Source organism: Streptopelia decaocto, assembly GCF_964273445.1.
Source record: "Streptopelia decaocto genome assembly, chromosome: 2".
Taxonomy (NCBI): domain Eukaryota; kingdom Metazoa; phylum Chordata; class Aves; order Columbiformes; family Columbidae; genus Streptopelia; species Streptopelia decaocto.
Window position 1 is genome coordinate 36300166 of NC_138655.1, and position 16254 is coordinate 36316419.

The 16254-nt window shown below is 40.4% G+C and overlaps 1 protein-coding gene across 1 annotated transcript in view; it reads left to right on the plus strand.

The window, feature by feature from the left end:
• Positions 1-681: 681 nt before the first annotated feature.
• The window catches only part of ARFGEF1 (ARF guanine nucleotide exchange factor 1), a 97727-nt gene continuing 82154 nt past the window's right edge, over positions 682-16254 (plus strand). Inside the window, exon 1 of the mRNA XM_082044731.1 lies at positions 682-2025. Coding sequence (XP_081900857.1) covers positions 1902-2025 — 124 coding nt within the window. The 5' untranslated portion in view covers positions 682-1901. The remainder of the gene's footprint in view (positions 2026-16254) is intronic.

A 16254-nucleotide genomic window follows, 5' to 3' on the forward strand; every position in this document is an offset into this window, starting at 1 on the left:
CCTGAATACAGTCATTTAAAAAAAAAAAAAAAAAAAAAAGCCTGTGTATTTTTTTTCAAAAATCAATTGGCTTGGTGATGACTTCTAACTCTCTCCCAAAGCTGTCATAAGGTGAAAATCAGGTGTACCCCCTTGATATTTTCAGTAATCAGTTGGGTGACAGAACACTAGGTGGGTTCTAACTGATGGTGACCAGAAAATGTCCCTGGTTTCCAGGACTACCTCTGCTTTCTGCACAGTGATGCTGTAGCCCTGTCCCACGCTGCCTGAAAGGTACATCTAGAAATTCAGTGCTTTCCAGATTCATTTTTAATTAACATTTTCTGTTTAAAGTAAAAATATTCTAAACCAGACCCGGCTTCAGTTAGTGCCATAGTCTACTTTTAAATACTGGTGTGCCACCTCTGAGCGCTAAGACTTGCTCTATCTTGTTTTCACTACTTACCAGTAAGCTGGAGTGAAGACCAAGAGCTTTTCTTGCCCCAGAACCCAATCTTGAGGAAATCGCTCCATAGCACTCCAGCAAGGAAAAAGGCCAAAGAACACAAGAGGAAAAACAAACAAACAAACAAAAACCCACCAACCAACCAAACCACCAAAAAACCAACACAAATTTGTAGCAACAAAATAACAAACCACACAAGTCACTTTTTAGTTGTAAGTGAAGGTGCCTTTTTTTTTTTTTTTTAAATGCTTTGTACTCCGAGCGCATGCACGATGGGGAAGAAGTTTGGGATAACTGTATTTGAAGGGCAGAGGATGAAGGCGACAGGGAAAAGGCACCCGAGCAGCAAGGGCACCGTGAACACGCTAAGGGGACCCGTCCGTCACGTCCCGGGCAGGGCCAGCACTGCCCAGGGCAGGCGGCTGCCGCAGCCGCGCCGGACGCCCCTCCCGGCAGGCGCTGCCCCCGTGTCGGGGAGAGGCGGGGACGGGGCTGAGGGAGTGCCGGCGGGGCGGGCACCGCGCTGCCCGGGAAGGCCACGGGGAGCCCGGTCACGTCCTGCACTCTAACGCGCTCCTTCCGCGCTCGGCGCCGCAGTGCTGCTCTGCGCCCGCTCCTCCCGTGGGGCAGAGCCCCGGGGGCTTCTTGTCAGGGGAGGCCGCGGCCGGGGAAGGGACAGCAGCTGCTCCACAAAGGAACCTCCAGCGAGCTCCCCCTCAGGGACAGGTGGCGCTTCCCGGAGGAGCCATCCTCCCTCTCCTAGTGCTGGTGGCCCGGAAGGGAAGCCCTGCCCCTCCTTCTCCTCAGCCAGCTCCCAGGTGGCAGCGGCCATCTCCGTACCTCCCTCCCCGCTGCCCCCCGCCGGGCTGCTCCACCTGTAGCGCGCCCGCGGGGGCGGGCAGAAGGCGAGCGCCCCCCCTCCGCCCGCCCGGCCGGGGCACGGCCGCCGCTTCCTCCCGCTCCGCAGCCGTGCGGCCGCAGCCTTGACGTCGTTTCCTTCCAACATGGCGAGGGCAGGTTGTTGCTGCAGCCGCTGCCACCACCGCTACTGCCGCCGCCGCTGCTAATGGAGGCGGGCGCGGGCCGGGGACGGCTCAGGGACTGAGCGCGTCGCGGGCGCCGTCCGCGTACACACGCAGCGGGGCGGGGGGTGCCGGAGAAGGAAGGAGAAGGCTTCGTCCTCCCTCAGCCGCGGGGGTTGGCTGTCGCCGCCGCCTGGGCCCATCCCAGCCTCCCCTCGCGGGGAGCCTGCGAGCGGGCGTCGGGACGCCGCGGCCCGCCCTCCCTCCCTCTCTCCCTCCGCGGGAGCCCTTCCCCCGCGCCTGCCTCGGCCCGGCCCCGTGGCCTCGCCGCCTGCCCCGGGCCCTCGCAGCCCTCCCCCGGCGGGAGCGGCCGGTGCCCCGCTCTCCCTTCCCCACCCCACCCCTCCTCCTCCTCTCCCGGCTTGATTGCGCTCATGTATGAAGGGAAGAAGACGAAAAACATGTTCCTGACCCGGGCCCTGGAGAAGATCCTGGCCGACAAGGAGGTGAAGAAGGCGCATCACTCCCAGCTGCGCAAAGCCTGCGAGGTGGCCTTAGGTGAGGCGCAGCCCGGGGTGGGAAGCGGGGGCCGGGGCGCGCTCCGGGGCCCCCTTTCCCTATTGCCTGGTGTGCGTTCGTGCCGCGGGGCGGGAGGGGGAAGGGAGAGAGGCGCTTCGGGGCTCCTCTGGGGAAAAGAAGCGGAGGGGGCTGTCCGGAGGGGAAGGGCCGGGGGAGGTGGGGCTGCAGGCTGTGCCGTGGCAGAGGTTTTGGGATGGAGTGGAGGATCTGTTGAGTTGTATGAGACTCGGGGTCGGGGCGCAGAGGGGCCGAGGCCTGTTGTCGCCTGACAGCAGAGCCCTCTGGGTTGAGGGCAGAGCTTCGCCCCCGGCCGAGAGCGGCCCCTCCGCGCACTGCCCTGGCTGACAGGGGCGGTGAGGGCGCTGCGGCGCCCGGCGGGCTCTCCTCCTCCTCGCTCGCAGGATGAATAGGCAGAGAGACGGAGGCACCGAGCTGAGCTGACCTGGAAGCAGACGGCCGGCGGGGAGGGAGCAGGTGACAGGCAGCGGTGAGGGTGGAGGGAGGGGCGGGGGTGGCGGAAGGCGAGAGACAATGACACCAGGCCCCGTCTGGAGCTGGTGGCCCTTTGGAGTCGGGACGCTGTCCTGTAGGGAGGAAGTATAGAGAGGGAGAGGATGGCCCGGGGGATGTGCCAGGGAGAGCTTTATGCGTGTGGAGAAACAGCCTATGGGGAAGGGGGCTCCCTCTGTGCGTGGCAGAGTCGGTGCAGCCACAGAAGGTGCGGGAATGTTTCCCAGTTTCGGGCTGAGGAGCGGGGTCTGGTTTTAGTGCAGCTGTGTCAACACCACCTCGTCTAGAAGCCTGATGGAAGTACTGGGGCTGGACAGTGCAAAACATCCGTATACATGCAATAACAGGCGGCATAAAAGGAGAGCTTGGGCTTTAAAATTCTGGCGTGATAGGTACAGACAGGGTTTGAATCTTTGTGGCAAGACATTGACGTATTTACTGAGAGACTTCTGGAGAAGGGCCTGCTGTATTTAAATAATACATAAATGGATTATGTCCCTCCCATTCTTGTGTAATTGTTTCTGGGTTTGGAGATAATTGTCTTGATTTTGTACAGTAATATTGTCAGTTTAAATGGATTTTTCTGAAGAGATAGTATTAAACTGAAACTTGCTTGTTTTAAAAATGAATATAGGTGATTTCAAGCTGTTCTTTCGTCATTCCGTTAATTTGTCTTTTATAATACTTTTCATTTTTTCTTAAATAGAACAATTCTCTTACTGTTTTCTTTGTCTGTGAAAGGCCCTGTCAAATGGAGGGGGATAAATGGTAGTAGTTCAACTATGTATTTCTTAATAATTGAAATAGATTGGAAAGAGTTTTTTTCTTACATTACTCATTTATCAGTGGAATTATTAATAAGAATCCTATGACTTAGGCAGATGGGATTAAGCTGGTAACCCGTTGGCCTTTCCATTGACTTTAGACTGCGTGTTCAAGTTAGAAATAAAAGAGAGAAATGTTTTCTTATTATTACACTGAATTTATACCCAGCCTGTGTGTCATCCATAGAATTAGACACTGGTATTAGTCTTGTGTTTCTGCTGTACTTTATTTATGTAGCTTGATCTGTCTTTAGTATTATCCAGCTCCCTCCAAGCATGACTCCATTGTGTTACACAGATTATAAGGCGAGCTCTCTAGACTGTACAGTCTGCATCTTTTATCTTGTAAACTGATTTGTGCAAGGAGACCCGCAAGCACACATCCTCATGTGTTCTGTGCTGCAGCTTCATGGAAACCTTTTCCTGTGGATCCGATCGCGTGGTTGGGGCTTAAATAAGAAAACGATACGGTGTGTGGGTATAAAAGCCAGTGAAGCAGGAAAAGATAAATATAAAATTGTGTGGATTAGCTGATGTATATAGAAGGGCTTCATGAACTTGAAATATATCAGATGTGATGTTAATTACCATAAAATCTTACTGAAATAAATTTTTTTAGATTGCGGCACAATGAAATACAGTTGGCGATTGTAAATGTAGTATGGTCCATTGTCTGGTTTTGTGTGAGATAGACTCCTAATTCAAAAGTGGCAATATGTAACTCTTGAATAGAGTAGTGCTCATGTCTGACTATAGAAAGCTTTTCAGAGAAACGTGAATATCCTCCTTATTTCACATGTGGGCCAACTCGGTGTTTAAGCTGAGCTGTGATTTTTCATAGTAAAATTGGAAATGGGATTTATGTATAGTGCTCTCTCCATCTAGCTCTTCTTCATCTGTTGGAGAATACTCTTCAAGTAGTTGTTTCTTTGCCATTTTAGGCAAGGGGTACATACTTCTTATTCCTGAGAAATAGCTTTATTTTAGAGAGCAACAACATTAGTTCTAAAACATTAGTAAAATAGTAATTTCGAGTTAAGTTCAAGTTAGAGCTAACTCTGGCAAAGTCTAAAGTTTTATTGGAATTTAAAAAAATGGTTGTTAAATGGTAGCTTTTACAAGTCATGACAGTAATTACATATCCTCAGGTCTCCATCATGTTTTCTTCAGTCTGAATATTAATTGATTAGTCTTCAGTGAAATTATCTGATGTAATACAACACTCTGCCATTAAGATCTTTTTTTTCCAACTTCATTACTGTAGTGAAATGATGCTTACTATATAAAATATTCTGACTAGTATTTGTTACTAATCCAGACTCTCTTTTTTTGTTTTTTTCTAAGTCGAGTATTTACATTGTTTTACATTTTTATACATGACCAGCCACTATTGAAGTATTTCAGAAACAAGCAAGTAATAACCAGAAATACGGTATTTTTGTACAATAGGCAAACAAAACTCTAGTTTTTAGACTGCAGTTAACCAGCAGTATTTTAAGAGTGTTTAAGAATATCCCTTTAATCCCTGTATATTTTCTTACAAACCTGTGGTATTACATTTCATTAAGATTATACTTCATCTATTTTTGATTTGTGAATTGTGAGGGAGAAAAAATGCAGAGCATTCCTGGTATATGTTACTGTGGCAGTCTGACCTCTGAACAGGTGTTAAGATGAGGTCACTCTAGTATGACCATTTTTCTGGGATATTCAAAGATAAAAAAGCAAAATATGAATTAAATAATGCAACTCGAATTACAGATATTCTTTGGTGTTTAACAAAAAAAAGCCTGATACTCACATGCCGTATCTAATGATTCACCAGGTTGTGTCTGGATTAATACAGAATAGTTGACTCTAAGTTTAAGGTATTTTTTCATGTAATGTCCTTTTGGAAAGACATTCTTTGTATGTAAAATATGTAACATTTTTTTGTCTACTCTAGTCACCTAATGAAATACAGCTAATTTAGAACTTCATGTCATTTACTTGCATAGCAGCTACTCTTAATCTGTGTAAGGAGTGAGTTTATCTTTAAAATTGTCTACTTGCAGAGAGCATGAGGCAGCAAGCTGACAGAAGGATTAGATTTAGAGGTTCCCTTCCCAGTCAGTTCCCTGCACTGCTGTTTCTGTATCGCTTTTCAGCCATATTACAGTCTGGGAAACTTTACAATAAACATACTGCATTATGCATAGTCCACAAAAGATCTTGGGGGAAAAAATATTCATCTAAATATAAAGTCTTCAATAGACTGAACAAAACTGTCAGTGCTTTGTGTTAAAATCTAGGATTTGTCTGCCTGGACTGGTGGTTTATAGAAGGGCCAAGCTGAGCAAATCAGAATTCCCTGCTTGAATAAAGGCTGCTTAATTCAACTGCAAGTCAGGAGTCAAGCAACACTTCTGTAAAACTCCAAACCGCAAATAATGCAAAATGATACGGATGTGTACCTGGTATGTACTTTACAAAGAAAAGTGTGTGTACCTGGTATGTACTTTACAAAGAAAAGTGTGCATGTGCTGCTTGGAATTCTGGAAGTACCAACTGAAGAGGTTTGAAACTTGTTTCTAAAAGGTTCTTCAGTGATCCTTGGATTGCTTAGTCTGTCATGCAAAGATCCTGCTGGATGATGTAGGTCGCGTGAAATGTGAAAGTAACAGCTCCATTCAGATTGTGCTGCCATTACATGCATACATAGGATGGTGAAGGAGCAGGGTATAATTAAGCACTGAATCTTATTTTTTCTCAAAACAGGTAATGTTTGGAGTAGAACTCACCCCAGAGATGGGAAGATTCATCTGTATTTTTACCTATGCATGTGTATAAATGGCCTGGGAAAGTCTCAACCTGCATGCATTTTTCTTTCTTTTTACCCTTCCTAGTTTCATTTTCTCATTTCCTTTGCATATATAGATAATCGTGTTATATTTTTAGAATCAGCTAGGTTAACAATCAATACAGAAATGTGCGTACATGTTGCAAACGCTGGGTGCATTGAAAAAACCTTCCTAAACCTAGAGTAAACTGTTAAAAAATCATTTTGAAGACTGCTATCGTGTTACTCCTCTGGAATTAATTTTACTGTACAAGTGTTGGATGAGCTAAATTTATGTTTGTATTTTTGGATAATGCGGTTCTCAGTAGACTATCTTCCATCTTTCATCAAAATTAATTGTCCTTTTTTAGAAGCCAAACCCCAGAATTTTTAGTGTCTTTTCTGTGCTGAATACAGAGAGATTGGTATTGTGCCATTGTCTGTTGTCTGCATGTGCTATAGGCATTTATTTTCACAATATACAAGTCACCATTGTCTGTACAGTATTTATTTTCTGGTTTTAATTGTTCTTCTGAAACATGTATTTTAAAGTAAGCAAGCAGGATAAATGGTGATTTTTTTTTTTGCTGTTACAAACAAAGATTTATTAAAACAGAAAAAACAAAAACAAAAACACAAGCTGAAGGTTGCAGCAGCATTTCCCTCCTTTTTGCTCGCTTTGCTGAACTTCGACTTTACCTAGCAGGGTTTCAGTGTGGTTAAGATCTCATCTTGTTTTGCAAAGATCATAGAATCATTTTGGTTGGAAGAGACCCTCAGGATCATCAAGTCCAACCATGAAGATGTAAAACTTGACTTGATAACAGTAAGGTTTGGTTGGGCCTGTGAACTGCTTTCCAGGTTGCCTTCTGCATTGGAGATAACAAGTGTCATTTATGTCAAATTTATGGGGCTAATTTAAGAGAAGTTGTGTATAGTAGGAATTTTTATTGTTTAAATGTAATAAGTTATTGGCTGCGTAGAATGGCAACATTGATGAGCTTTAATATCCTTTGAGAAAGGGGGTGGTTGGCAGGGTGCACATCTAAACACTTTTATAGAAAAGTGTGTAGTATTTAGGTCTGAAAAATGTTAATGGAGAATGGGTATCAAATATTTGCTTTTTGTCTTGATAGGAAAAAAAAAACCTTTTTTTTTTTTTTTTTTCAGGTGGAACTTTGACTTTATCCTGAAACATGTCCTTACTCAAAGCTTTACATATTTTGAAAGTTTTAACATTGATTTTCAGTATTTTAAAAAATCTAATCTTGAAAGACTTCAGGACATCTTCGTGACACAAGGCAGCTTTTAAATACCTTTGTTCTGCTGTGTATGCTAGAGCACTGATTGTTAGGCTGAAGCATAAAATGAGAAGTTGTTGCCTTGTGACCAGAGTGCATTTATGTCTTATAATGAAATATCTTTACTGTTCTGTGGGTTTTTGTTCTAGTTGATCATTTTCTCTACCCTCTTCCAGTTATTGTTCCTCTCATTGTTATCTTTTTCTCTCTTCTTATCTCCAGTTAGCCATTGTTTCATTTTTTTCAGGATAACAACAGTACCCATTCTTAAGCATTTTCTTCATATACAATTGAAAATAAATTGGCTTGGTCATTGACGTCAGATGTACATTCCAGACCTTCTCTGGAGTCTTTCAGAGAATAATAGATATTGAGCTAGCATGTTGGTAATATGTTGATAAATATGCTAACTTGTTTAGTTGTCAGGGAGAATTATCACATGGGTGTTTACAGAAAAGGAAGCATCAGCCAGTGGTGGTCTAGTCATTCTCTCTGCCCTGTTCTTGGCAAAACTCCTAGCTGAAATCATGGACTCACAAAGCCTTCTTTGGTGGCATCTACCTGTCAGTTTTGGGCTTTTTGTTGGTGTGGATATTTTTATCAAGTTGCTGATTAGTTACTACTTCAAAGCAAACAGAGGCTGCCAGGAGCCTGGGAAGCAAGACCAGCAAACTTGCATGTGCCTCTCATTCAGTTCTGTGACAGGCAGCAGTAGCTCAGTGACTCAAATAAGCAGGGGGAAGGGAGTTTCATGTTTTCTGCATCAAGCCAGAGAGCTTTCCTGTGTGATGTGTAAATTGGTGGTTTGACAGGAGAAAATATTTTTTGCAAAGGAAAGACAGCTACGGCCACTGGAGCATCAGAGGCTGAAGTGACTTGGGAAACAACTCTGCAGATATGGAGGAAGATATCAAGGAAATAGAACTGAATAAGAAGCTTGATAGTTTGTATCTGTTAGAGAAGGCAGAACTGTAGTGTGCATGTCTGAAAGCCAAAAGTATTGTGATTTAACCGTGCTAGTCATTGATACAGACCAGGAAATAGTCCGTGTGTAGTTTGCAGGTATCACTGTGTCCTTTTGATGAGTAACTAGTAGAAGAAACTATAGGTTACTGTTAGGCAAACCAAACCTTTAAGAAAAATCACACACTTACAAAAAGTCTCCAAACAACCAGGGAAAACATAAAATACTTCTGTGGAATTTTACAGAAAGATAATATTGTACAAGGGCAATTGAACAAATGGTAGCTGGTGTGTTTAGTTTCTGTGAAAAACACCTAATGTCAGAATTTAAGAAAAACCTACCTGTCCAAAAAAAAAAAACAAACCACCCAGGATATATATTATATAGATATCTTAATGGAATGTAGGGAAGTGTTAAATAAAAATATCTGTTTTAAGGGAAAAGGTAGATGATACTTGTTATATGGTACTTCCCATTTTGAGTATAAAGGTAAAAGCTGCTAAAAATAGGCCTGACAAGTCCAAAGAGTTTGAAATACCTGGCAGTACTCCCTTATTGATTTCTAATCAATCTTAGGACACTGAGAAAATTCCAAACAACTGGAAGACATCAGCTACTGTGCCAACATTGTTACAAGGATGAATGGGATGACATAGTGTATTGACTAAATGTTGATCCCAGGCAAGGTAGTGGAGTAGCTGATACATGATGTGAGTGAGAACAGAAGTGCCAGTCAGCAAGGATTTGAGAAAGATTTATTTATTTATTAAAGCAAGCCCTCTACCAGTTTCAGGTTTTGGGATAGATTGTAAGGCATTTTCCCAACATTTTAGTCTTTTGTAACTCCTGTGTTCTTCAGTTCTTAATTTTACACAATTGGAAGCAAAAACTGCCAAACAGGTAGGAAAGGCTTGATAAAATTTCATTTGAACTGATGAATATTAAGGTTTTTTTTTCTCCCTGTTTTTCATGTTGCTTCTTTCTACTGTATCCATGGTCTTAGCTTTTGTGTGTTCTTGGTGTTGCAGATTTTGCTTGGCTTTCCTTGGGGGTTTCTGGGTTTGATTTTGTTTGGTGATTTTCTTTAACTTGAAGTTTTACAGTTTACTTTTCAGTGTGGACATATGAGTATTATGGACGGTGAGATTTAAGTTGGGAAGCGGGAGCTTCTAAAAGAACTTGAAGTCTTGAGGAATATGAGGTCTTAATATGATGGTGAAGTCAAGAGCCGCTTTGAAGCTTGGGTAGGGAATGTGGAGGTTATACTAACTGTGTAACTGATGCAACATTCAGAGTAATGCTATCCCTGGTTTCAGCAGTGTGTGGGTTTTATTATCAGTGAGATATGCTTGAAGAGCCATATGAATTAGAGAATGAAAAATATAGCACAAGAATCTGTATTAAGTCTGTTGTTTTTGTTTAGATGCAGCTACGAAAACAGTGGGTTGGTTTTATTCTCTGATGTTGCAAATCTTTGTATCATTCATTCTTTTCCAAAACTGTGCTATAATACAAGCAGAAGTTGTTTCAAATATGTCTTATATCTGGCTGTGCTTTTCAGGAGTTTGTGAAAGGCAGTTACACTGGATGCTTTTTCTTAAAGTGCAAAAGGATGATTCTATTTTGGAAATTCCTTTCTCTTAAATAAAAGAGTCACATTTGATTTTACGGGAATTGTAAGTGAAACTGTGCTTGCACTTTAAAACATTATACCAAGAATCTTGTGTACATAGTGTGTTGTGGAAGTGCTGTTTGTGTGTGTGTGAAACTCAAAAATGACAAGTAGAGCTTTGATTTTGAGGGGAATTTCACTTCTTCTGCCTTGATCACCTGTCCTTTTTTTTTTTTTTTCCTTGTGTCCTTTCCCTCTTCAGGAATGATGAATCTCAAAAACTTCCTGAAGTGAGTGATCATTGCTGCATTCTGATGGTGTTTATTCTCTGAAGGGGCTACGTGTAGCTTTTCTTTAAGCTGTGATCAAATGTAGTTATGCTCGTGAAGGATTCCAAAGCAGTAATGCATTTGGTTGTGGTGTTTGATTTGATACACAAGATATCTGTTGTTTTAGTCTTTTTTTTTTTTCCCCTCCTATTGTTATTGTTTGTTTTTTTACCTTGAACAAAGAACAATTTTTCAGTAGCATCTCAGCATTTCTATTTTAAATTAAAAAGACTAACCCAAGCCTGAAAAGCAGATTTACACTTGATCAATGTCATGGATGGTAGCCCCTGTCTAATTTGATAAACTCACACAGCTGCCTGTTTTCACCAGCTCACATTCTGTTTTTTGCAGGTATGTTGTTCTTGTTCTGTTGTAGTATTATTTACTTTTTCTGCTAAACAGGTTTCGTTCTAATTGCATTATCTAACCAGTGTTTTTGTTATGTTAGGTTGTTTTTTTGTCCTTTTTATTTTAGAGTTGTATATACACTCTGACAGCTTAACTAAATTTTATCAAAACCGGGAGAGTCTTTTAGTAAGACATCTAGAGCATGCTTGCTGATCGCCTTTTTTTATTATTGTGGATTTTGGTTTGGAATGTTTTATTAACTTCTGTTTTTTCCCCTCTTAAAATTTCTGGTACTCTATGTATCTTGTTTGCTAATGTGGTATGAGATTACATGGTTATTGATGTTATGCTATTTAATACTTGTTTTTGTTCAAATGGGTAATGTCTGCTGCCCAGTGCTCTTCAATCTTTTAAATTTCATTTATTTCTTGTGTCAGGAAAATAATTAAGTTATTGTTAAGATAATTGAGAATACCCTTAAGATAAGTGGGTTTATTCACACCCTCTTTTGTGTCTGCTCATAAACACGGAGGGATATAAGTTTAAAAAAGACGATCCAGTAATAATACAAATTCTGCACTCACTATCTGTAGCGCTTGCTGTTCTAGTAATCTTAACAGGTCTTGTAATGTTATTCCTTCTTTTCACTTAGAAATAAAAGTATAGTTAGGTTTGTAAGTATTTAATGTCAAGAGATGTTAGTCAGTGCCGGATACAGGTGTGTTTTATGGCTTTCTGTTTTTAATTGACTTAAATGTGGGACTCTTGAGTGTCAATTTGCGTTGCATTTGGTTGTCAGGAATATTTGATGACCAACGTACTTCAGCATTGCAATGTGCAGCTTTGCAGTTTGAGAGAAACTCAGGGGAAGATATTTGTAGAGTTTCAAATTGAGATTGAAATGTTGGAGTTTGTTAAAGGTGTTAAATACTATTTTATTATACAGGACTCATCTGTCCACTTGAATAGTATGAGGTACACTTACAAAGCTTCCAATATGTGAATTAAATATAAGTAGCATGGCACTGGTTTCATATATATATATTTTTTTTTTTTTTCCTGGCTTCCTATCATACTTTAATTTTAAAACTGTGCTACAAATTAACATAGATAGATGCTCTTTCAAATGCAGATGTTTTGTGCAAAGGTGTGGTTCTGTTGCATGTAAAACTAGTGCCCTGTGCATGCCTGGCAAGCAAACTTGCAGGTTGTAGCGGTGTATATAAAGCTCTGCATGGTGGTATTGCATGGACTGCAGCAGCTGGCATAAAATCACAGGGTTTTTTTCTGCAACTCGGGAAAGCCGGAAAATGCGGAGTCTTAGCTTGCTTCATTTGGCTAATGGACTGTGATATCTGCAAGAATGCTGTTCTGGATCTTGTGCAGCGGATGAGAAAGTGGATAGGAATAAATTAACCTCTGTTTTCATTATCCTGAAATGGAAATAGAGCTTTATAACTGCAGTAAGTAAAATTGCAAGAATAGGACAGCTGCATTTGCATAAAAGTTTGAAAGCTGGATAAAGACTGCCTAAGTGCCTGAAAAGTATGATTAAAATTTTCATCACCTGCAGTGAAATGAGACACTTGGATGTTTTCTCTTTGTGATTTAAGACATGACACTTTATTTTCTGTGATTATGTGTGCATAATTATGCATATAAATAGATCTCAAATGCTTAGAAATTTTGCTACAAAGAGAAATAGTTTTTTCCTTTGAAATTGTCTAACACTGTGGGGAAAATCAACTGATGGTTAGCGATGTTTGGAAGAGCCTTAGTTATGTCTTAGATGCAGAAAGAAAGAGAAGCGGGGATGAGTTTGACCTCCATCCCTAAATCTTACGTTGTATGCTTAAGCTCAAGACAAAATTCTGTGTTCAAATTATTAACATTGCCTTATACATTGAAGGTAAAGCAGCACTTGGGCCATTCTTTCCTGGTCGCCTCCTTTTCACATGAAAGCAGAAGCCGCTGTGTGTCTGCTTTGTTGCGCTCCAGGCCTTTCAATGATGAACTTGAGGCAGGTGACATGGCACTAAGACTTTTCTTACCTTCGCCCTTTGGGTGATTGGTTCATTTACACTTTGGCGTAGGAGTTCACTTTAATAACATTCCCACCCTGCCCTCCAAATCAAAAATCTCCCTTTCCCATGCCCACACTGCTCTCGGTAACTCAGAGAGGGTGGGCTGGGTCAGGGTGAAACACCCTCACAAGGAGAGGAACATTTTAAAATGTCTGTTTTAAAGAACAATAAAGTTTAATTTTGAGGACCTTTTAAAGCAAAGTTAGAGACTCTTCTGCTATTTATTGCCAATATCTTTAAAATGTAAGGGAAATGTGCAACTTCATAGGTTTATTTTTGTATACAGCTTGTACCTGTGGCAGTACATACACTAACTCTTAACTTACATAAAAGATTTCTGACTCTGACCTCTGTAGTGGTAGATATGGCCAATTTTATATACCAATGACTTAAATAAAATAAGTTATAATTTTAAAAAGCCTTGAATAGCACAGATAAGGTGTATTAGATGTAACCAAATAGATTCCTGATGGGCACTAGGTGGTGGTGGAAGATGGAAGAGTTATACACTTGCTTCTGAAATATGAAGAAACTTACAGTATTTTAATAACAGTTAGAAAGACCAAGTATCTTTTTGTAACAGAGGTGGTTGTGAAAGTTCTTTGAATGTTGTAGTTTATAACAAAGTTTATTTAATCACAAACAAAAAATGTCCTAAAATGGTCTTAACGAACAAATAGGAGGGGCACAGTTTTAGTGCAGTACAAAGTGTGATTACTGTTGAATAAAAATTGTGTATATGTGTATCTATATAAACCATTTGTGCAGTCAGTGCAAGTAAACTTTTTCATAATAGTTTATTATGAACTTGTGGATCCAGTAAATACTGAACTGAATACCTTAATTATCTTGTTCTCCGCAGCTTTGGTAAGCAATGGTAAAAAAAGCACTTCCTTAAAACACAGTGTGCAGCAAAGGTGGAGTTAACAATATTGTGTAGTGGTGACCTTTCTAAGTAGTCTTTTGCTGATGAGTATCTGAGAAAAGAAAGAGTAGTTGTTTTATGAGTGGTTGTCTTAATTTAAGCAATCTGAACTTTCAAAAATATTTCTTTTGGATGTAAATAAAAGATAGAAGATGGAAAAGAGTTTTCGTTGTATTAGTAACATAATGCATGTGTGCTGTACTGAAGGCAGCCACACTGGAGCTTTCAGAGTACTGTGATGCTAATATTCTTTCTTCTTGTGTTCATTCACACATCTTAGTCTGAGCTGCTTCCTGTATCAGAATCTAATGAAGAAATCAGGACTTTAATAACAGTGTGATCACCTTGAAAACTTCATTTGAAAGTTCTTACATCAGGACTTCTGATTTAAAGTTTGAGCTTTCTATTCCAAATATAAATTATAGTTTGAGTGAAAATTACAAAGCTGATATGGTTGTAACCTTTTGGGGAGGGCATAGCACAGACATAAAAATAAGCCCATACGTTTTTGTTATCCAGTATTTTTTTTTCCTCTGTCAAATGTGGCTCGATGAATTTTATAGACAATCATTAAATTGTAGTCTCCTGGCTATCTGGCTATCTCCTGGTTTGTATCTGGAAAAGATTATTATTTTCTGTGATTGAGAGCTATGGCAAGAGGGAAGTGGCATAATGCTTTTCTAATGAGAAGGTTACCAGTAGTATAATTCATATATAGACTTACATGTGACCTTTGAAGCTCTAGTGCTTGAAATGGGTAAGAGTCTTGCAGTGTCATGTGTTTTGCTTCTTGTTTTTTCATCCCTACTTGCAAATTGCTTTTGAAGTTACTGTAGTGAGTGGGCTACTTAATGGGTATATGTTTGGGGTTTTTTGCCATTTCTCAAGGTATCCTGAACTCATAAGGATCTTGTATTTAAGGCTGAAATAAAGCTTAGTATTTTTAACTTCTAAATTGTCTTTTAAACTGCCCATTTTCAAAAGGACAAAAAATAATTGCAGTCAGATATCTACAGCAAAAATGGAGGTTAAAAATAAAATGTAGATTTTCCCATATTACAAAGGGATCTTTTAATTTGATTCCAGTTGTTCTTAGAACTTCATACTGTGTAAGGGCTTGTTGTCCTCAGCTGCATCTAGTCTTTGACAATTCATGGGATTGATTGCTTAACAAAAAGGTGTATGAAACCTTCTCCATCAAAAATTATGAAGCAAATGATTGCCTCTGCCATCAGGATGATAATGAAAAAGCATGAAGTTCCCTTTTTGCAGGAAGTGGGAGGGGTTACCACAAACATTGTTTGATCAGTTTTAACTCTGGATTGTATTTAAGGAAGATAAAAAAAAAAGATTCTAGCAGTCAAAGTAACCACCTACTTTGAGATAAATATGCTCACACGCCTGGCTTAGAATAAGCACCATTAAATGCCAGAATTTATTTTATTCTATGAGTCTGTATGTGTATGACACCTATTTAATATGCTGTATGCTTGTGTTCATGGAGGGAATATTAGAGGTGTAGCTTTTTCTTATCTTGAATAAACTGTGAAATTTGAATTACATCAATCTATGTAATAATAGTTTGTCACAATTGGTTATGCTTTAAAACGTACGGTATATGGATGCATCATCATTGCTATGCATGTGTGCTTACTCCTGAAAAAAAACTTCTAAGAAAAAATAAAGTTTGAAGGGTCACATTACATGACAAATTATTACTGAAGAGGTGGGCCGTGCAAAAAGTGGATGTGTAGCTTTCGTTCATACAACCAAATGGTATGGAAGCAAGACTGAGAAATATAGTGACGGTCTTGTTCTGTGGCAGCAGCCTGTCCTTGCCAGGATGAATATAAAACATTAGTAAAACATTTATTTCAGTCTTCAGTTGTCACCAACCAAGCAAATGAGCAAGTACAACGTAGTAGAAAATAACAGGGTCTCAATAAATAGTTTCACCAGTAGGTAACTATGTCAAAACCAAATGGATCCTTGCTTATAGATGAACGCTGGAAGTCTTTACACATGGTCAGCTGAAGTATCAGTGGTTTTAAAATGAGAATGCTGTTTTAACAAGCCAGGAATGAGGAGGGATAATGTGTGGAAAAGTCTTAATTCCACAGCATTAATTAGGTAGGTATGGATGTTTAATTTGCTGTGCTATACAGAAAGCTTAGTCATGTTAGGTAAATAAATCAACTGCATTGACAGCTAACATGCAATTAGGATGTACTGAGCAGCTCTTGAGTCCTTCTCAAGCACTACCCAGGAGTTGGCTTAAGATGTAGCAATTGAAGAGCTGGTCTTGTAATAGTGCTCTAACATATGCTCAAATTCAGCTTCATAGTAGTCATGAAAAAGACTCATTAAAGCACATTTTTTTTCAAAAGGAGTAATACAGGATTGAGGACTCTTTGAAGGGAGCAAAATGCTTAGACCTAATGTGGTGATTCTTTGTCACATGTCTTATCAGTTAGAGTAAGTGTTTACCAGCTA